Source organism: Uranotaenia lowii, chromosome 1 (assembly GCF_029784155.1).
Source record: "Uranotaenia lowii strain MFRU-FL chromosome 1, ASM2978415v1, whole genome shotgun sequence".
NCBI lineage: Eukaryota > Metazoa > Arthropoda > Insecta > Diptera > Culicidae > Uranotaenia > Uranotaenia lowii.
The window spans coordinates 146,430,362-146,453,524 of NC_073691.1; the positions used below are offsets into that span (position 1 = coordinate 146,430,362).

Consider the following 23,163-nt stretch of genomic DNA (forward strand, 5'->3'; position numbering starts at 1 on the left):
ACAATAGTTTCCTTCAAGACAAAAGTGAAATGAATACTCGGCACAAAAAAAAACTTTATGAGTTAAATGCCTTAATAAAACTACTTGTAAAAAAATCCTACATATAAGAAGCTGCTTCATTAAAACGTTAACCAGAGGTGAACCTACCAAGCAAACCTCTCTATAAAATATAGAAAAAATATACAACATAAAACTAATAAAGCTATTAGTCTGTGGTAAAACCCCCGTTTAAAGCGAACGCTACCTTCGTCATTTCAATAATAATATTTCGGTATCGATTTTTCAAAAGGATGTATGCGCCAATTGTAAACAAATCCATAGTTACTATATAGCATAAGCGTATTAAACTTTCTATTCTAATTTTAAAAATATTATCCAATAGTAATTCCGGTGTCGCAAAGGGTATATAACTCGTATCAATTAATCGTATCAAAATAAGAAAACAAAAGGGCCAAAAAAACAATTTATTCATTTTTCACGTAACAACCACGAAACACTTCAAATAAAGAATTTACAAAAAAAAAACCACGAAACACTATTTTCCTATCGCGGAATGAAATAATGCTTATTTTTAAGGAGTTTAGATACTTAGTTAGGAAAACCATAAGAAACAGTGAAATAGACAATAATTGAGAAGAACGCATTTGAAGATTCAAAAAATATAATTAATTATTGATTATATTTTTTGAATCTTCAAATGCATTCTTCTCAAAACAGAGGTCTTGGTGTATTGGCCCTTTTTAAAAATCGATAACGATTTCGTTCCATATAAAGGTGCGTTTACACCTCTTGTGTACGTGAAAATGGAAAATCTTTTATTTCTCAAAAACTCGACTATACTGCATTTTATGGCTGCGAAATTGGGTGGAATGGATGCGGAATGGTTGATAGAATATTTTTGAACTGATTTCTTTGTTCAAAACCTTTTAAATTTTTTTTTTAATTTCCGCCGATTTTCACTGCGGAATATTTTTTCCGCGTTCACTGAAATTCCTCTCGAAGTGTAGACGTGTACGCACCAGGCTTCCGAAAAGTACAGCTTTGCTATGACAGCCTTTTTCTTGCCAAACAAACTGTTTCGGGTTTCCTTACCACTCGGTTCGCTGCTGTACCGTCGGTAACGAAACGAAACGCTTCGGCTACATCGCACACGTGCGAGAACTCAGGCTGTATCTGAACAATCGGCTCAAAACATGCGTTACCAAAAATGTTGTGCTTCATCCCTTCATGCCTCCTGTTTCGAAAATAATTTCAGCCTAACTGTCGGCTGCAGGGCGTGACAGTTTTTGCAGGATTGTCACGGGTGACTGTCATGCCCATACCGTACCAATGCCCGATCGTATGCGCTGCTGCTCGGTTTCGAATAGATCGAACGATCCATCTATTCGCGCCGAGCAGCAGCATACGATCGGCGCGTAACGCGATGTGTGGTGCCGGTGCAGGTTAGGCGAAAAGGGAAGGGGAGGGTGATTGGGGTGATCACACCCCGCAGTAGCTTCAAGCAAAAGGAAAATTCATACGTTCGTTCGAAATTAACTCGGCCCGAGCGAATCTCGGCTACAGTCGGACGGAGTAAGTAGTGCTGTCATGCGAAATTCAACGCATTGAAAACTGTCACGAAGATATTCCCAAAACTGTCACGAAGCTTAAAAAACTTTCATACCCACGAACAAACTCTCGCATGGGGTAAAACGAGGCCTCGCTGTACATCACACGACCGCTCCTTTTAAAACTGTCGGGGAAGAAATATTCGGGAAGCTTTCATCGAGGTGCATGTGCGACTTTCGCAAGAGTACTGTCGTTCGCCAGTACTTTTCGGAAGCCTGGTACTGAGCGAACGTGAAAACGGAAAACGAACAAGAGTGGTGAATATAAATTCCACGTTCATTTTCACGTCCGAATAGCAATGTATACATTCTGGAAACATTTTTCACCGATGACGGAAATTTTTTTGCTCCATAAAAATTAGTTTTTAAATTGCAAGCACATTTCAAGGCAATTAAAGGCTTAAAATACTACTAGTTTGAAATGAAACGCATACGATTTTTTTAAATTTTAAACCCGGCTTGGGCATTAGAGTGTCCGTTCCGGGATCCCGGTCGGGAATTTGAAAAATTCGGGAATTTCCGATTCCCGGGAATCATAATTTTATTGTATGAAATTTTAGTCTGATAGCCTCAGGAACCATTCTTATTGTTCTTTTTAAAAATGTAGTCATACAAAACTCATAGAGAATATGCCGATTCCTGTGGTATAATAGCTGACATTTTGCAACCATTTGGTGCAATTTGTTTTATTCAAATAAATAAGTTTAAAAAGATTATATGTGTTTCCACACCGTTTTCATTGAATGAAAACACACAACACTTCGAAAAATATATAAAAAATCGCGCAGATTGAGTTTTCTCGAAAGTTACATTTATGCACTTGTTTCCCTCTGACTTTGACAGACAGATGAATTTCAAAACATAAAATGAAGAAAACATCGTTTTTTTCATATAAAGAGCAAATATGTAAAGTGTTCAGAAAAACGAAAATAGAGTGGATTAATCAAACAAACCCCTGATTTCATGAATGAATTCTTCATTTGACTTATTCAGGTTATTTTATAGTTCGTTTGACTGTTTTTAATTTATCATTTGTTGAAAACAGTTTAATTAATTTGATTGATCAAATTATGGACTTGTATGCACGAAATGTTCGATAAGCTATATTTGAATCGAATTGCATATATTTTACATGTTTTTTTTTTTTAATATTTCCCGAAATCCCGGGAATTCCCGGGAAACAGGCCACTAGAATTCCCGATTCCCGGGAACGGGAAAATGGTCGGGAAATGGACACTCTATTGGGCATCATTAAATTGCACCTGTTGGAAGAGTTTCTCGACAAATAAATGTACCTGTTAGAAGAGTTTATCATTGAATAAATGTAAATGAGGATCATGTGAGTGGCCAGAGTCCATTGGTATAAAAAAAACATAGATTCCGCTCTATTCAAATGTGTGCTTAAGAAAAGGTTTGGAAATAATTGAAAAATTTATGAAATTATTCAAAACTAATGTGTTTCAGAGAGAACTTAAAAGCAGCCAAATTAACGAACAGAAGTGAACTGATGCATTTTAATTTCATAAAACACTTTTCGATTGTTTCAGAAATTAAAAGTAATTAAATTCTTTGTCCCACACCAATTAACTGTATTGAAGAAGTAGTACCCAATAGAGAAGGCACTACGTTTTTCGATACAGTTAATTATGGATGGTTCGACCGCCATGTGAATGCACATGTGTCGAACGGACACATTTGAATTTTAATTTTGAATTTTTTTTTTGCCAATTTTTAATCACCAACAAAAAAATGGCTTTTTTAAGAAGTTATTCATAACGTCCTTTCAATAAGTTTTCCAAAAGAAACAAATAGCTAAAGCTATACTCCTTGATCGACTAATACTTTTTGACAGTACTTCAAATTCATAATTTAAGTTCAAATTCATTGTATTCAAAGATAAGGACTTTTGGATTATTTTATTAAATCAAGCGTTTTCAAAGCTGAATATGTTTTGAAGATGAACAATATGTTTTTTGAGAAATTTGAATTTAAATTTTAGAACCGGTTCGACAAGTATCGATCAAAACATTGGTTGAATGATCTGTCATTTACCGATCGAAACCAATTTCTACCGCGTCCCGCGTCCGAGTTCACAAGATCTGTAAGCGGGCTTAGGGCACCTGTACCCGTGGTCTACTCATCGGTCTAATTTATACAAATTAAACCAAAGAAATTAGAACCGATTCAATGAAAAAACTGGCAACTGCACTCGTGTTCCATTAACTGTCAAAAGGTTTAGAACTGCGTCAAATTGGATCCAAATCTCATCAGTTTTGGATCAATCCTTATACCAGCTCTAAAAAAAATTGAGTTGAAACTGGTATAATGGATCACCAGTGCGGTTGCTCGGGTCGGAATTTGGGTCTAAACCTGCTGTTTGGACCACGGATACAGGTGCTCTTAAGCCCGGTTTACAGTTCGAGTGAAAATGAACGTGAATAAATCTTTTTTTGTCAAAAGTTTTACCACGTTCGTCGCCACGCTCATTTTGGTAGTTTTACTAGCCGGGCCCAAAAAAATTCTAGGAGCGAGAAAGAAAAGAAGGAGAACTCCACCATTTGAAATGTGTGGCGGAACTGAGCGGCTAACTGAGTAAAGCGGGCCATAGACTACACCACATTTGGGCAAATGCGATGAAATTCGATGACATTCTGTCGCTGCGAACACGATTTGTATCGTGTATAGCGGGCCGAAGACTACACAATAGACCTGTACAAATTCGATGATTCCACGACGATTATTTGATCTATGCTCGCCCACACACTATACAAACATTTTTCACGCGAACACAAACGATTCCTGGCGAAAACAGCAACAGCAACAAAAAACCATCTCCACCCCGGCTGGGAGGATGGTTTGTACAAAATATTTCGATTCCGACCGATTTTACTCCAACCGTTTGGGCGCTCATTCAAGCAGTGCCATACACTATGCAAATCGTGTTTACAGCGACAAAATTTCATCGAATTTCATCGCATTTGTACAAATGTTGTGTAGTCTGTGGCCCGCTTAAAAGAGCGTCACACGTTTTTTGATGTGACGGGGCCTCCCAGGAAATACACCCGTCACACGAATAAGGGTCCCATGGCGACGAACGTGTTAAAACGCGACACAAATAGCATGCCTGCGATAGACATTGATTACATGTTCGAAAAATACCTTTTCTGAAAGCTATTGATCTTCGTCTATAATTCTTTTCATTTTCACATTTCCCTATCTATTTCATGCTCTCTTCATATCTCGGTTATTAAAATTTTATGCATTGGGATTCTTATGGAAGCAACATCTGGCCGGTGGTTGGAAAAAAAGTTTCAAGCGTGGCTTTAGGTTAAACGCTTGAAGCAGAATTAAAAAAATAAAGAAACGAAAATCGTTTGATTTCCGTACCAGTTCTATGGTCAACATACATTATTGACCATACCATACATAACAGGTACACTTGCCCTGCTAAGAATAACTTGCTGCTATTTATTCCATTAACATTTTTCAAAAGGATGGAATTAGGGAATTAGGTTGCAGTCAAGTTAAAGGGCATTTTGCAACTGCGAAGTATCTACGTGCTCCTGAGGCTGAAACGCACACAATACAAAGCGTTTGTTTGAGAAAAAATATCGCGGTTATTAAATTTTATGCATTGCTTCATTTCTTCCACCTTATTTTGTCAGAGAAATAACCGAATACCTGAAAACTAATTATTCTAATATTTTATTCATTTCTGAGTGCAGCGTGGACGTTAATAAATTAAAAAGATGTACGGTTACGATAAAATTATGTTAAAAATAGGTATTCAAATACCTATATTGAACAATTTATCAAAAATAGGAAAACGTTCCCCGAAAAAACTGGAAAGTGGTGAATACCTACTGACAGAGCAGGGCGCACATAATTTTCAGACATTTCACCACGTTCGATTTCAAAAACATCACAATACATACATGCACTCGTACGTAACCTGTACGTAATAACACCAGAAGAAACCAAAATAAGCACATGCAGTGCAGTAGAAACCATTACGGTCGTAGATTAGGTTTTATTGATGTTTTAAGACAATTAAAAAAAATATATCTTGGAAAAGTGCTTCTTGCAGCTCCAAAGTTAGGACAAAATGACCAACTACAGCGAGCTTAGGTAAGATTTAAACAAATATGTACCCGTGTCGGGCTGAAACTTAATAACCTAAACCTTTTTGCTTGCAGTCGTTGCCGGTTGTGTTTTTCGGATAACAACCTGACCGATGCAATCTTTCCGCCTACCGGAGAGCCCAACCAAGAGTTCATGAACATGATCTACGCATGTACGTCGATCAAAATCTGCTATGAGAAAGATTTTCCGTGTCCGGTGTGCAGCAGTTGTGTCCGCATAGTCAACCAATTCTATGGCTACCGGAAGAAATGTTTAGATAACGATCGACAGCTTCAGGCCAGCCGGGCGGTAAAGTTTGGATTCGACGATGATGACAATAGAAGCGCTGAATATGATAACGGAGACACGGATCCGTTGAGTAGTTCGTCTAATAATCGGTATTATGGAACCATACAAAAAGAGATACAAAATTATCTGAAAAGGGAAATAAAGGAACTAGAACGCAAAGCTATGGCACGCGTTCAAAAGGCTATGAAGGAAAATAACTCAGGCTCACAACAAACTGTTGCGCTAAATGATTCAAGATCGACAGTTCCTACGGTGCTAAATGATTCAAGAACGTCGGTTGCTGAGCCAATAGAATACATTGTTGTTGACAATTGCCCTGATATCAAGAATCATGTTATCCCCAATCCATCCGATGATACAACCGATGGAATCGACTGGAAAGAAAAGTATTCAGTGCTGCAAATGAACAATGAGTTGTTGCAAAAAGCCTACCGGGAACAGAAAATGAAACTGAAATCAACAGAAGAAGTGCTGAAAATCTGCAAAGCGACTCGCCCGGTGCCGAACATATCGGAAGCGACCAGCAGTAACTCGCGGAGCTCGGAGAACGGAGACGGCAGCCTTGGGTTCAAACTGCATGCCGCTCTCCCTAACATTACGGTCGAACTACTCGAATGCATCAACTACAAATCGGGCGTGGGGGAACGAGGAGATCGGACATTCGTAGCCAAGCTTGCTGTCGCCGTTTTCGGAGAAGAAACTCTTGCCTATTCCAGTGTAACCGGTAGAAAATCCAACGCCCATAGGAATCTTCCACCGAAGGCAGCTTTGTGTCCCCAGAAGCTGGCGGCAATTGGATGTAAGTATCGTCGTCTGTATCGCCATAGAGTCATGCATTGATTGGATTTATGAAAATTTCGCATTTTGTTTCCGCCAATGGGCCCGCAGGTTACAATGGTTTTGATTATTTAATAACTTAAGTAAATGTTTTCGTCGAAACGCTTCTTTCTAACCAAATTCAGAAAAAGCAAAAGGTTCACATTATGAAGAAGCTTATTGGCAATATCGTTAGTAATTTTAGTTAAACTCTTTGAAAATCTAGATTTACTCAGTGTAAGCGACGCTTCTTGACCTAAGATCGAGAGAGCGTCCCTAAAGCGTAATGGCTAACTAAGGAATGGTCGACTACGACCACCAAAAAATGCTTAAACTACTCGCGCGTCTTTTTAACATTGTCTGGGCATTGGGTTTGAGAAAAAACCTCAGAAGAAGGGCAGTGGGAAAAGTTTTCCTGAAAGCTGGCAAGACATGAACCAGCTCTCTATCCCTAGAAAGAGTCGTAGCTAGAGTTGTAACGAAAGTAGAAAATCGCCGTGTTTTGAATTGTCGCCGTAGTACATTACGAGTTGCTGGTACTAATATTTTCGACTATTGAAAAAAAAAGAGGTAAAATAACCATTAAGTAACATAGTGTATAGCCACCATGCCTTGTCGGCTTCTTCTTTAACAAGACTTTGTTTATAAAGCGCATTTCTCAGAAAGCCTGCATCGTACTGTGATGTCCATTTTTGAACCTAATATCCAGTCATAGAAGTTTGTGTTCCTATACATATTCTTAACCATGGTTATAGTATAGTAACTATCGATCTCTCGATCATTTGGGTTTTTAAACGATCGACAAGCTTAAGGTCCGCGGACCACAAGGTTTTTCAAAGCTTATTGCCTGTCTGTTATTGCCGCGGGTTGTCCCAAACAGATCTTTCAGGCAAACTCAACAAAATACGCAATTGTGCGCGAGAAAGATAAAGTTTATCCACCCACCAGTCCCCCTTAGCTAAAGCTTACCGTTTCCTCCTGTGATATCGCCACCTCGGATCAATTCCCTTCGGCACTGCGAGCCGGTACACAAATACTCCTCCTTTCGGCTCGTTCAACCGAGCAACACTCTCGCTGGTGGTCGCGCCGCCGGGAGTTTACCTCCTAGGCACGCGAAAAGCAAGCGAAACTCCTTCGCCTCGTCTCACAGGAATTCAACAGCAACACAACATACGGCTGCTAATAACCGCAATTCGGCTCTGGCCGGAAACTGATGGTGGATCGCGCCGCCGGGATTGCTCCTGGGCGCGCGTCGGTTCTGCCAATATCCTTCTGGCTCGATGCAGATCTGTGCGTGGCCGATGTTGGGGCCGAAACAAAACAACAACACTAACTCGCGCCGCCGGGAATAATCCTGGGCACGGGACAATTGAACTCCACTCCTTTACTCTAGAACAGTGCTGACACTGTATGGCTACTCTGGCCGGAAACCACTGACACGTCGCGCTGCCGGGAATGATCCTGCGCGCGGGTTAACTGAGCCCAAATCCTTCGGCTCGTCAAGCAATTCTTGCTTGGCTCTTCTGGCCGGAAAATAATGTAAGATCGCGCTGCCGGGAATGATCCTAGGCGCGGAAATATTTAACTACACTCTTTCGGTTCGTCAAGCAATTCTTGCTTGGCTCTTCTGGCCGGAAAATAATGTAAAATCGCGCTGCCGGGAATGATCCTAGGCGCGGAAATATTGAACTAAACTCCTTCGGTTCGCTTCAGCACAGTGCTGTCACTGTATGGCTACTCTTGCCGTAAACCACTGTCTCGTCGCGCTGCCGGGAATAATCCTGCGCGCGGGTTAACTGAGCCCAATTCCTTTGGCTCGTCAAGCAATTCTTGCTTGGCTCTTCTGGCCGGAAAATAATGTAAGATCGCGCTGCCGGGAATGATCCTAGGCGCGGAAATATTGAACTAAACTCCTTCGGTTCGCTTCAGCACAGTGCTGTCACTGTATGGCTACTCTTGCCGTAAACCACTGTCTCGTCGCGCTGCCGGGAATAATCCTGCGCGCGGGTTAACTGAGCCCAATTCCTTTGGCCCGATAAGTTTCGATGCGTAGCCGGTAGTGTGGCCGAAACACCGCACAATACTAGTTCGCGCCGCCGGGAGTGCTCCTGGGCGCGTGTCTGTGCTACCAATCACTCTTGGCTCGGTGATTTCGATCCGGCTCTTGTGGCCAAAAAAAAGAACAAGAACTCCTTGGCACGGCTCGGGCTTATTGAAACCCCGTGAAACGGCCTTCTTTCGAAGGCTGTTTCCGGCACGCTCGTTTGCGGGGCAGTTCGGCCTGCTCCGGCACCTTTCGCTTCCCGTTTTTTCCTGATTTGGCTGCTTTCTTCGCGTGTCGGCTGCACTTTTCTCGTGCGCTTTTTTATTTTGACAGCTCTACACGAGCTCTTAGCACCAGGGTGTGTCCACTTACAATCAGTGGTGTGCTTTTGTGTGGGTTTTTGTAACCCAAAATTGAGTGCATGTAATACAATCCACTTTTTACATTAAAATTTTGTGAATTTTTATGACAAATTCACAAAATTTTTAGGTTGCCGGTAATATCAGGAGAAGTCTTAGTTACTTAACTAATACACTGTCGACAAATCTTTCTGCTAACTTGCAGCCACGACGAGTGTTCATTTTTCTTCTAATTGCAAGGTGTTTGCAATGAACTTAGGCCTAATTCTTGAATCTCGAACGAAAGTTTCACTGATGTCAGTATGATCAATCAGCATTCCAGCTGTGTTCTGGAAGATTTCTTACTGCTAATTATATTTCTTCTCCTGATTATGGTTTGACTGTGGTGTGGTTGGATGGTTTGATATGGGCTATGGTTTGGTGGTTCTTGTTTGATGGCGGTTCTTGATTGTGGGGTTCTTAGGGAGAAGTTTCAATAGTTAAAATGGTGCACTCTCGATAAATCCTTCTGCAATTTTGCAGCTACGATGAGTGTTTTGTTTTGTTTCAAAACTGCATAGCGCTTGCAGCTAAAATAGGGCTAATACTCAAACTAAAGTTTGACTGATTGTTATAAGTTTCAATCAGCTCTCCAGCTAAGTTCTGGAAGATATGCTTACTGCTAATAGTTACTTCTCCCTATTGAACTATTGACGTTAATTTGTAATATGGCATTATGGTTATTGCTTTAGATTTGGAAAGGTGGAACTTGTTGGTGGTGGATTTGTTGGTTCTTTTCTTAGATAATGGCGACTTATACTACAAACGAGGGCTTATTATTAAGGACATTATATGAATAGTTATAGTTTGACTTGGATTTTTTGATTTGTTTGACTTTTCTTTAGCGATATTGTAAGTTGACATCTTGACAGTTGTTTCTTGATATTCAATGCTGCAGGTATGGGTTTTTCTTGACAAATTGAACTTGTTTTTGTCAATTGGTCATGTTCGGTTGCTGGGATTCTATCTTTCACGAATGGCGTGTTTTTGGCTTGAGTGTTGACTTTGGGCATAGTACGTTGACTGGTGTTTTCGTGCATAGCTGTGAAGTGTGCCGATGCTTCGCGTTCAGTGAATTGTGGTTTTTCTTACCGCTGTGCGTATTTTGTGTTTTAGTGTTGCTAAATGTTGTTCGTTGATCTTGTCGTCGTTCATAGCTGTGTTGATTGTTGATTTGTCATGTTTGATGAATGTGGTGTCCGCTGGGCGTGTTTTTATTCTGCTTGTTGGTTGACGTTTGTCTTCGGACATAGCCTTTTGTATTACCGATGTTTCTCGTTCGGTTGACGGGTTGTTGTTTTTCTTACCGCTGTGCGTATTTTGGTGTTCTGGTGGTGCTGACGTAGTTCGTTGATCTTGTCGTCGTTCATAGCTGTGTTGATTGTAGTTTTGTCATGATTGGTGAATGTAGTGTCCGCTTGGCGTATTTTTATTCTGTGTGTTGGTTGACGTTTGTCTTCGGACATAGCTTTTGTATTGCCGATGTTTCTCGTTCGGTGGACGGTTGTTGTTTTTCTTACCGCTGTGCGTGTTTTGGTGTTTTTTGTTGGTTGATGGTTATCTTCTTGCATAGCTCTATATTTGATGACTGTTTCTAATTGGTTTTTATATCTTTTGCATGATATATGCCCTGGTGATCACTGGACACGTCTTCTAGCCGGTAGTTGTTGGCGCCTATTCGCTCTCTGACGAAGCAAGGAATAAATTTGGGTCCCAACTTTTTTGTTTCCTGTTTAAGCTTCGACGACAGATGGAATGATCTTCTCCAGACTAGTTGGCCTACCTCACAACTCCTGGTGCGGGCTCGAAGGTCATACCTTGCTCTACTTTTTTCGTGAGCATCTTGTATTCGTTGTCTGACGAAGTCGTGCACCTTCGCTAATGCTTTGATACGATTTTCTTGCTGTTCTTGAGGATTCATGGAAGAGTTAAGACCTTGCAGCTTGTAGTTCTCGGTGAAGACGATCATTTCTCGACCATAGTTCGCGAAGTGTGGCGAGATTCCAGATACTTCGTGTTTCGCTGTGTTGATTGCGCAAACAATTTGTTGTAGATGTTCGTCCCACGCTCGATGGTCCTCGTCAATGAGTGCTCGAACACAGGTGATGAGCGTGCGGTTCACCCGCTCGGCGTTATTACACATGGGCGTATAGTATGCAGTTTTCATGTGTTCTATCTTGTACCTACGAAGTAATGAGACGAATGCGATTGCTTTAAACTGTGATCCATTGTCAGTTAATATAATTCGGGGTGTAGAAAATTTTAGAAAAACGTATTTTTCCAAGAAATTGATCATTTCCTGGGTTTCAGCGGATCTGAATGGTTGAGCAAGTACATACTTGGTAAACCAGTCGACTATTACGAGGATTACAGTGTTTCCCTTTTTCGATCTCACCAGTGGGCCAACCCAATCTATTGATATCAACTCCCATGGTTGCGAAGCAGGTTTTAAACCTCCCATAGTTGGAGTTAAACATTCGTTCGGAGCTTTAACCGCCTTGCATACAGAACAGTTGCGAACATACTTTTTTACATCTATCACCATGCGCGGCCAGTAGAACGATTTCTGGATCTTCTGTAGAGTGCGATCTACGCCTAAGTGTGCTGCAGTTGGTATGTCGTGATATTTCCTTAGAATTTCCAATCTGGCTTCTTGAGGGATGACTTGCTTCCAGATGAAGGTTTTAGCGCCTACTACGTCCGTAGTGGAGCAGTGTTTGAACAGCTCATTTTGGATTATACGAAAATTCGGGAATTTATCAGGATCTTCGGTAATACCTCTAGCTAAGTTCGAATACCATGAATCATTTGTAACTTCTACGGAATTAATTTCGATTCTGCTTAAGCAGTCCGGCACTTTGTTTAAAGCTCCTTTTCGATATTTTATGTCGAATTGAAATGCGTTGAGCCGCAGAATCCACCGAGACATCAGTGAAGATGGATTTTTCATATTTCTTAGGTATTCGAGACTGGCGTGGTCACAAAAAACAGTGAATCGTGAGCCTTCGACATAGCCCCTGAATTTCTCAATACATCGTATTACTGCCAGACATTCACGCTCAGTTGGTGAATATTTTCGTTCGGATGACGATAGTTTTTCAGAGTGATAGCATATTGGTTTTTCCGCTGCCTCTTCTCCTTGAGTCAGTACGCCTCCAATGGCTGTTTCGCTTGCGTCACATGCTATCTGGAATGGCTTTGCGTAGTCTGGTGTGGTGAGAACTGGTGCAGTTGTGAGACACTGTTTCAAACGTTGGAATGCTAGTTCAGCAGCTTCACCCCATCGAAATTTTGTCTTCGCTTTTGTCAGTTCCGTCAGCGGCACAGCAATCTTGGCAAAGTTGTTGATGAAGCGCCTATACCAGCCCGCCATTCCTAGAAAACGTTGAACATCTTTTCGGTTTTTTGGTTGTGGGAAGTTTGTGATTGCGGAAGTTTTGTCAGGGTCTACATTCCAACCGTTCTCATCTAGGATATATCCTAAATATTTCAATTTGGGCAAACAGAAGCTTGATTTCTTTTTATTGATAGTGAATCCTGCGTTTCTTAACCGATATGCTACTTCTCTTAACAGGTGTGTGAATCTTTCGAAAGAATTAGCTGCGATGATAATATCATCTAGATAAGCGAAAACCTCGGGTTCCAGATCAATGAACAGGCTCGTCATGACTCTAGCAAGTGCTTGACTTGCGGTGCAAAGGCCGAATGGAACTACGCAATACTGGAAGTGACCTCGCTGTGGAATTGTGAATGCGGTTTTTGGTTTCGAGCTGTCTTCTAACGGTATCTGCCAAAAAGCTGCTTCTAGGTCGATTGATGCCAACCATTTACATCCACTGAGATTCTGCATTATGGCTGCTATTTGCGGAATGGGAAAAGCTTCAGGAACTACAATTTTGTTCAATCCTCTCGCGTCCAAACATAAGCGTATGGAGTTATCTTTCTTGCGAACTGCTACTACTGGCGAGTTCCACGGACAGCAGAAGGCTTCTTCTATCACGCCCATTTTTAACATCCTGTCAACTTCTTTGTTTACATCTTGTAGGATAAAACGAGACATTGTGTAAAACCGTTGCTTCACTGGCTTTGCTCCATTGGTGTCAATTGCGTGAGTGTACAGATGCGTTCTTCCTAGCTTGCCTGTCGATTCAGATGAAGGGAATTCTTCGACTGCTTCTTTCAACTGCTGTTTTTGTTGCTCAGATAGACTGTTTAGGCGAGCATTGTTTTCTTCAGAGATGCTGTTCACTAGTAATTTCATTTGAAATTTGTTAAAGAAATCCATTCCCAGAATAAAACTATCAGGCAAATTTTCTAAACATATTACTGGCATTACGTGCCGCTTACCCTTGAGTTCTATCGGTAACATGACGTAGTGTGATATTTTGTGTTTTGTGTTGTCGGCCGTAAATATTGATCCTCGACCTGGAATTTTCTGAAGTTTGAGGGTTTCTGCTATTTCAGTTTTACTACCTCCTAGGAGTGAGCACATTGCTCCTGTGTCTAGCATTCCTTTCATTGGGATTCCTCTACATGTCACATCAAGATACGGTCTATTGTCAAATGTGGAGATGTTGTGTACAGCTATGTTTGAATGTCCAAAGTTTTTTACTATAGATTCTGTGGGGTCGGTTTTTGTCTTGGGCAGCAAATTTGGACCCTCTAACAGTTGCCGCCTCTGGCGTTTCCCGGATGGTTGTGCATGAGATCTCTGGCCATCTGAATACAGTCGGTACAATTCCTCACAGTGTATCCTTGTTTTCCGCATCGATAACAAAACAGGTGTGTTTTGGGGTATGGGCACGTTAGGAAGAAATGATCGTCTCTGCCACATTGCCAGCATCTCAACATTGATGTCGTGTTTGCTGTTGTTTGGCGATTCGGCATTCTTTGGTTTCGCCCTTGATTATCCACCTGAACTGCGTTGAAACTTGCTCCAATGAATTCGTTCCCGTATCTGGGTTCGGCAGTCTGCCCTTCCGTTGAAAGATCATAGTTCTGCATCGCTGGATTTAAACCTGCATTTGTGTTGCTATACTGCTGTGACATATCCGGCACGTTCTGCTGAACTAATGGCGAATTCCATTGGGGTGTGTTTTCGGTTTCGATTGCGTTAATCCCTTGCTGTGTTGTTGGCCTGTTGTCCCTTTGTAGCTGTGGTCTTAACTGCCTGTAAACATTTGCACGTCCGAGCTCTTGTGGTCGATGTGAATTGCCTGCGAAGCTACTGCCATTAATGTTTGCTTCATCCACCTCTTCGCAAACTTTAATTAAGCTGGCTAGCGATGATACTTGCGCGGCAATCGATACTAATCGGAAGTGTTGATTTAAATTTGTTCTCATAATGTGGAACTGGTCCATCTCCGAAAATGGAGGATCAGCTGCGCCGAACATTAACGTCAACTCCCAATGAAAAGTCTCAAATGATTCATTGGGTTTTTGTACTCTGCAGTAGACTTGTTTTCTTATCCACTGTGCAAAGTCTCTAGGAATAAATTGTTGTTTTATTCTTGTTTTAAATTCATCCCAAGAGATGTACGCATTGCATGCTAAACAGAACCAGTCTAAGGCTTTTCCAACCAGAAGAAATTTTATTTGTGACATCAATTCGTCACCATTCATGTCGTCGGTCATTGCAAATTTTTCTACTTTCTTGATGAACACGATCAGGTCTAGCGGACTTCCTTTTCCGTCGTATTTGAAAGGCCATGCGTGAATTGGTTTTCCTCTTGGTCCTCTCTGGTGCCTGTTCTGCTCTCTCAGAATCGACAGCAGTACTTCGTCGCGAAGCTCCTGAGACATTTCGTTGTTCTGGTTGTCTCGATGCACTCCTCGATCGCGCTGTGAATTTCCACGTTCAGGAAGATGATGCACTTGTTGCATTCCCGATTGCTGAAGAGCTGCATTAATGTTTTGTTGAGGTGCTTGATGAATTTGAGCTGCTTGTTGTGGTTGCGAGATAGGTAACTGCCTAAGCCTCTCCAAAATCTCTTCCAACAGTCCAAGTTGATTCCTTTTATTAGATTCGACGTCGTTCCTTGTTCCGGTGTTGTTCTGGCCCTGGTTGCCTTCCCTCGTGTTGTTGCTGGCTTTGGGAATGGCTCCAGTTCGTTGCATGGTTTCTGATTGACGGCTTAAATTGACCGGATTTGTCGATGGTACAGATGCACCCCTGGTTCGTCGATCGTTCAACCTCAGTTCCTCTTCGTCGAATCCTCTAAATGGGCTGGAGGTTCTCGGCATCCTGTCCAAAACCGTTAGATTTGATGCTGCCTCTAGCTGAATATTGTCTACTCTACCTGCATCCTCATTCGATGTCAACGCTGCATTTAACTGTTTCACTTCACTCATCAGTTGCACTAACAATTCACTTCGCGGTTGATCTTTCGGAATAAGATCTAATCTGTTACGGTAATGCTCAAGACGCGAGAATAGTTGTCGTTTAGCATTCGTATCATTTTCATTGACAGCTTTACGCACGTTTGTTTTTATCGCTTCTAAATTAGTCAAACATAAATTGAGATTATCTTCAATGTTCATCACGTGTGTTGAGGATCTAGCATAAGAATTTGCTTTTTTCTCCTCCGTGATCAAATTTCGCAACGCGCTAAGTTTCGTTCTGCGATTACTAAAACCAAGATCAAATTTATTTCTGAGTCGAAGCTCGTAGTCAATTTCCTCATCATTCAAGTCAATAATGTCCATTTTTAATTCTTGTAGTATCTTAAAAGGTTCTATTAAATTCGGGCGCCAATATTGCCTGTCTGTTATTGCCGCGGGTTGTCCCAAACAGATCTTTCAGGCAAACTCAACAAAATACGCAATTGTGCGCGAGAAAGATAAAGTTTATCCACCCACCAGTCCCCCTTAGCTAAAGCTTACCGTTTCCTCCTGTGATATCGCCACCTCGGATCAATTCCCTTCGGCACTGCGAGCCGGTACACAAATACTCCTCCTTTCGGCTCGTTCAACCGAGCAACACTCTCGCTGGTGGTCGCGCCGCCGGGAGTTTACCTCCTAGGCACGCGAAAAGCAAGCGAAACTCCTTCGCCTCGTCTCACAGGAATTCAACAGCAACACAACATACGGCTGCTAATAACCGCAATTCGGCTCTGGCCGGAAACTGATGGTGGATCGCGCCGCCGGGATTGCTCCTGGGCGCGCGTCGGTTCTGCCAATATCCTTCTGGCTCGATGCAGATCTGTGCGTGGCCGATGTTGGGGCCGAAACAAAACAACAACACTAACTCGCGCCGCCGGGAATAATCCTGGGCACGGGACAATTGAACTCCACTCCTTTACTCTAGAACAGTGCTGACACTGTATGGCTACTCTGGCCGGAAACCACTGACACGTCGCGCTGCCGGGAATGATCCTGCGCGCGGGTTAACTGAGCCCAAATCCTTCGGCTCGTCAAGCAATTCTTGCTTGGCTCTTCTGGCCGGAAAATAATGTAAGATCGCGCTGCCGGGAATGATCCTAGGCGCGGAAATATTTAACTACACTCTTTCGGTTCGTCAAGCAATTCTTGCTTGGCTCTTCTGGCCGGAAAATAATGTAAAATCGCGCTGCCGGGAATGATCCTAGGCGCGGAAATATTGAACTAAACTCCTTCGGTTCGCTTCAGCACAGTGCTGTCACTGTATGGCTACTCTTGCCGTAAACCACTGTCTCGTCGCGCTGCCGGGAATAATCCTGCGCGCGGGTTAACTGAGCCCAATTCCTTTGGCTCGTCAAGCAATTCTTGCTTGGCTCTTCTGGCCGGAAAATAATGTAAGATCGCGCTGCCGGGAATGATCCTAGGCGCGGAAATATTGAACTAAACTCCTTCGGTTCGCTTCAGCACAGTGCTGTCACTGTATGGCTACTCTTGCCGTAAACCACTGTCTCGTCGCGCTGCCGGGAATAATCCTGCGCGCGGGTTAACTGAGCCCAATTCCTTTGGCCCGATAAGTTTCGATGCGTAGCCGGTAGTGTGGCCGAAACACCGCACAATACTAGTTCGCGCCGCCGGGAGTGCTCCTGGGCGCGTGTCTGTGCTACCAATCACTCTTGGCTCGGTGATTTCGATCCGGCTCTTGTGGCCAAAAAAAAGAACAGCAATGAGTCGCGCTGCCGGGAGCGATTCTAGGCGCGAACTCCTTGGCACGGCTCGGGCTTATTGAAACCCCGTGAAACGGCCTTCTTTCGAAGGCTGTTTCCGGCACGCTCGTTTGCGGGGCAGTTCGGCCTGCTCCGGCACCTTTCGCTTCCCGTTTTTTCCTGATTTGGCTGCTTTCTTCGCGTGTCGGCTGCACTTTTCTCGTGCGCTTTTTTATTTTGACAGCTCTACACGAGCTCTTAGCACCAGGGTGTGTCCACTTACAATCAGTGGTGTGCTTTTGTGTGGGTTTTTGTAACCCAAAATTGAGTGCATGTAATAAGCTAATATTGGGCATCATCTATCTATAATCAACTGTTTGAGACCCAGTTCACTTTTTATAAATTCAGTAATCTGATTTTGAGTAGGATAGGAGAAGAAAAGGATAAACAGAAAGAAATTGTGAATAGCTGTGGGAAGATATCACATTCTTCATTGATTCCTTACGGACCCGAGGAAAACCACCCAACCTTCCAGCGAAGGATGTGTTAGCTATGACCCTTTTCTAAAAGCTATTGATCTTCGTCTTTAATTCTATTTATTTTCATATTTCACTATCTATTTCCTGTTCTCTGCAAACAGTGATGATGTAGACTTGAGCAAACAATTGTAAACATACAAAACGAGTTTGATTCCTTAAAACTTAAAGGCCGTTTTAAATAAAATATTACACAAAAGGCATCACATGGGATTCGTGATAGCTAAGAAAATGTCACAGGAGCCACTGTGTTTAGAAAAACATATTGTGAATTTTAATAAAAATTTTAGAAACGTCGCTGGTGAACTGGCAACAAAACACAGACTTCCTACATTCTAGTATTCACTTTTCTTTGTCGGAAACTCCGGACTTCCGAAGTAAAATTTAGTGCTGGCGCCATTATATTACCTGGATGCTTAAAATCGGATTGCATATGTGCACCGATGCCCTATAAGAAAGAACCTTAATTCTTGGACATAAACTACTATACAGGCGCTTCATTTTTTACCCATATGTAGGAAACAGGCATGAGAGGAAAAAACGTCATCTTTAACCGCCACCAGTGTTCCGAATATCAATCAAAACAAACACTCAGGATGCGTTTCCTGTTGGAAACATTCTGATTGTATAATGGGATAGCCGATAGCGCCTCTCGCAACTGCTTCGCCTGGCTGGTATGCAATCTCGATCAGCGCTCCTATCAGCTATGCAAACCGAGTCGCATCATTCAGAATAATCGGTTTAGCAAACATCGCATATCGGAGATCATTGAGATACAAACTGATCCATTCTGAATGTAGCTCACTCAGTATCTGCCTGAATTATATGAAATTCAAAATTATTTTTTGCAGGACGAGAAAATCGAATAACTGTGAGGAACACCATAAATTCTCAGTAATTTTAACGTGACGGACGACAGTTTAATAAAAGAACTTGTAAAAATTGAAAAACACGGCGAAAGTTAACATCTTTCCCTCACAAACACAACTACAATTTGATTTTAATCATACTGATGTTAAAAAACGTTATAGCAACAAATAAATTTATTAATTTGCTGTATATCAAATCAAACAAAATACGCTAATGATCGGCTTCATGTATCACTCACTCACTGCCTGATTCATTCACTCCTGATCGAAGACCAACAAGATTCGCCATATGCATTGCGCATTGGTGAGATTCCAATTTGATGATGGTGCTGCACTGTTTTGACAGCAAGCATCGTGTGAGGTGATCTGTATTTTAGCGATGAATTGAACGATCGATGATCGGGTAGGTCGAGTAGCAATCAATAACGAAGCCCGATCGCTGTACGTTCAGGTGCGAAGGGCAATCAGAAACATTCATTGAAAATGAGTGATATTCGGAACACTGACCGCCACAATATTTTTTAAAGGTTTTATTAGTGATCAGAATCTTGCCGGAACAATTTTCGGAACAATGTTCTCGGTCCCAATTTCGATACATCACACATTCGGCTAGCTATCAGGTTATTAACGAGTAAATTAACCAACCAAAATTTAATTGATCCGATTTTGCTAGAAAATCAATTTATCTGGTATGATTTCTAAAACTGATTATTTAACGGTCGATTGCCGAATATATTAAGAAAACGATTGATTGAGAAGTATGTTCCTTAAATTATGACACCTTTGTTACCTTTTCGAAGAAACTCGCTTAAGTTTAACTGATGTTATAAAAATATGAAGTACATACCGTGGAAAAGCGACTCATCAAGTCGTTAGAGGACCTGGGGAAATACAAATAAAAGCTGATTAGATTTCAATTAGTGCCATAAATTATTTTTTTTTTTTTTTTTTTGTGGCGTTTAAATAGCTGTGAGTGAGAAGCTGACGCTGAAAAGGAAATGTGGGTAGAGGGGTCAGGGAAATAAAAGTTTAGAGTAGGCAGCTTAGAATAGTAAGCGATCTTGAGACGTTGGCTATACCATCTTGCACTTCCTTAAGTCCACTTCGGATGAATATGAACTTAAAGCAGAACAAGATAGTGAACTAACCCCTCATGATACCAGTTGGAGGAAATACGTTGGCGGTTTGAGACAGGTCGCTTAATTAATCCCAACGAAACTAACTACATTATTTATATATAATTTAAAACAATAAAATATAATGGAACGCTCTCACCATGTTGTAGAACTCTGTTATAGGTGTTCATTAAATCCTTGGGATTCGAAACCATCTTAGGGGTCCAATGTTGAGAGGATATGGCTTGAAGGCTCGTTCGTCATCATTAGAAGGTCACATGCAAAGAAATACAAAAAAGAAAAAAAGAGAAAAAAGAAAAGAAAAAAGAAAAAAAAGAAAAATAGGATATTAGTTCATTTTATCTATCAATATATAATATGAAGCCTAGCTCAAACCAGTAATAATTTAGCTTTAATATCTTGATCGATATCGTCTACTTGTCAAAAGAACTGGAAATGCACAATGCTGTTCTTCTAAAACCTAATCACTTATTCTGGTCAGCCTCTCTGACAAACTATGCTAAGTTTACATAGGGGTTCTATTAAAATATACCGTGTGCGTGTGCCTATTGTAAAATGCCCGAAATTTGTGATTTGGACTACCTACTCATTGTTATTCTTCAAAACCGTACATTCTATTATATACTTCCATAGATGAATTTCAAACCTAATCGAAAAACGTAAAGATCTGCTAAAAGTGAATAATTAAATAAAACGTCTAACCAAATGAAATATAACATTCTTCAACAACAGCATTTCCATCCAATGAGCCTCTAATTCTTGTAAAATGCTTGATTTAAGAATAAGCTAACGAAATTCATAAACCGCAAATACACACTTACTAGAGCATTGGGGAGGCGAATACCATAACCTTTACCTAACATCCATTACAAGCGCACGTTTTCTCTATTTCTAATTCTGTAAGACTAAACTAACTAACTACCTAACCAAACGAATTATGCCCTATTGAAAGTATCAACTTTTATTATGGTAAATTGTGATACTTTCACTACCAAATGTTGCGATTGTTCTGCGGAAGGGAGGGCAAGTGTTTCAACTCCCATTCATCTTATCAACATGGATCATGAAAAAAAAATAGACATCTTTGAACCTACTGCTGAATTTAAACTAAATAAAGATGTCCAGCTCCTCTTCTAATTTAGGCCATATTATGACACCATGTTTAATAAGATTGTGTGTAACGACACTGTCAGGAAAATGATGGTTTGATCCATCATTTTCACAAACATACACACCGCAGCCGTTAACCCATTGCAACTTAGGGTACGGCCGCAGCCGTTAACCCATTATTTATCTTATTATAATATTATTTTTTTATTATTCAAAATTTCAATATTTAGCTTAAGAATACAGAACCAACGTCTTGTTTCCACTCTTGTTGAGCGTCGAATAATGCTGTTTTTTTCAACACATTCCAGTGAAACTTTTCGAAAGGGTTCACCTGGAGCTGGGTAACAGCAACCAGGAGGAACTGCTGGCTCGCACCAACGAACGGCTCGTTCGGTTGATCGTGTGCCAAAAGTCGACCAACCTGCGGAAAAGGGTTTTTCCCCGGAGCCACGAGTCAACCGTTACCCTTACAGGCCCATACGATGCCGCTCGAGATATAGCCGATGCCGGCAACAATGACAGTGACGATCAGCACAATGAGGACGACGAAGAGGAGGATTATTACGGGGAACCGGAGCTTACCACCTCGACAATCAAACGAAGGCGTTATGCTCAGGATTCGGACGATACCTGCTAAAAATCGTAGGTGAATGTCCTGATAGAATCGTCAGGGATACAATTTTGTTTGTATTTATAGCTTTAGCAGGTTATACGTTTCTGTAAAAACCATTTTGACTTTCCACCAGTTTTATGAACAGTTTGCCGTAAGCAGAAATCCATATTCGATTGAATACCTATGTAAAATTTCTCAGTACATAGTTAATAGCCATTTCAAATGAAAATGTATTTTGTTTGAATTTAGATATAATTAAGAGAAAACTTGTCCCAATCGTCCACATTTTTCCTAAAAAAATATACAAAGGATACTTCCTCATTGAAAATTTCCGTTATTTGTCGTAGAGCCGGTTAATTACAGTCGGAACCGGAGTGATGACATGTCAGTTTTGGCATAATAATCACCTCGCGCCGACCAAAGTTGTAACCAGAAAACCTATACCTTTTTATTATTTTCCATGCTGGAAACGTGTGGTAGAAGTTGACAAAATCTGGCTTAACTGCCAATATCCCAAGAGACATTAATGCTGCAAGCTGGATAACTTCAATCAAAGTCAGAGCGACCAGCAGCTTCGATTGCTTGATCTACAACTTAATTTAACGGAATATTTATGTGTGCTGATCCGGGGGACTGAGATAAAGAGAGTAGATACGTCAATGATCACACAAAATGTGCAGCCTAAGATTGATAGTGTGGTCAATTGTGCCGGAAAATGAGTAAATTTTAGTTAAAATGAGAGAAACCAGAGTTCAGAGAGAGAAACAATATTGTTTTTTGCGTCGGATGCAGCTAAAATTTCACTCAACTTTTGACAGATCATACGGGTTTTTCTTAAGGAGAGAAAGTATAACCACTGACCATACTGACTGGACCGAGGGATTGCAGTGGAGAGAGAGTTCTTTGCATTTGGAATGGTAATGATCAAAATTCCACAATTGCTTAACAAGTTGCAACAATTAGCACATTTTCACTCTCTCTGAGCACCAGTTTCTCTCATTTTAACTTAAACCTTCTAATTCTCTCTAACAAATTGCAACAAATTACCACAAATTCAATCATTGGCTGCAAAATTTGTTTGATCATTGACGATGATTCTCCGTTTATCTCAGTCCCTGGACTGGACACTCGATTTCGTTTGTTTGAAGAATTTTTCTAACAGTACGCAATATCGATTCCAGAGTACGCATCGATCGATTTAAAGAAATGCTATCCCAGTTAGAAAGTACCAAGCAACTTGACAAAAAAAAGCCAGAAAATGGTCGAATTTTAGTTCTAAGTGTCATGTCAGTGTGATCAGTGGTATAAGTTTTCGATTCCATCGCCCATTGCCGTGATGCAAAATGACCTAAAATAAACAGTTCGGCGTGGTAATTTTTCGACTGTATGCATCGATCTGAAAAAAGCTTCGGTAAGAGTTGAAAAAACATGTCGAATGGCTCACACGACACAATCAAAACTAACTCTAGAATTGCTTGTCCTTAAAAACCCCTGAATGCCAATTTCTCATCATTCCTGGTTC

General features: G+C 41.2%; 1 protein-coding gene across 1 annotated transcript; it reads left to right on the forward strand.

Moving 5' to 3' along the window:
• The first annotated feature begins 5,370 nt into the window (after nt 1-5,370).
• LOC129740435 (uncharacterized) lies at nt 5,371-21,818 on the forward strand. The gene is made up of 3 exons (XM_055732104.1): nt 5,371-5,735; nt 5,804-6,837; nt 21,337-21,818. The coding sequence occupies exons 1-3, from the start codon at nt 5,713-5,715 to the stop codon at nt 21,663-21,665; spliced, it is 1,386 nt and encodes a 461-aa protein (XP_055588079.1). The 5' UTR covers nt 5,371-5,712; the 3' UTR covers nt 21,666-21,818.
• The last annotated feature ends 1,345 nt before the right edge of the window (nt 21,819-23,163 follow it).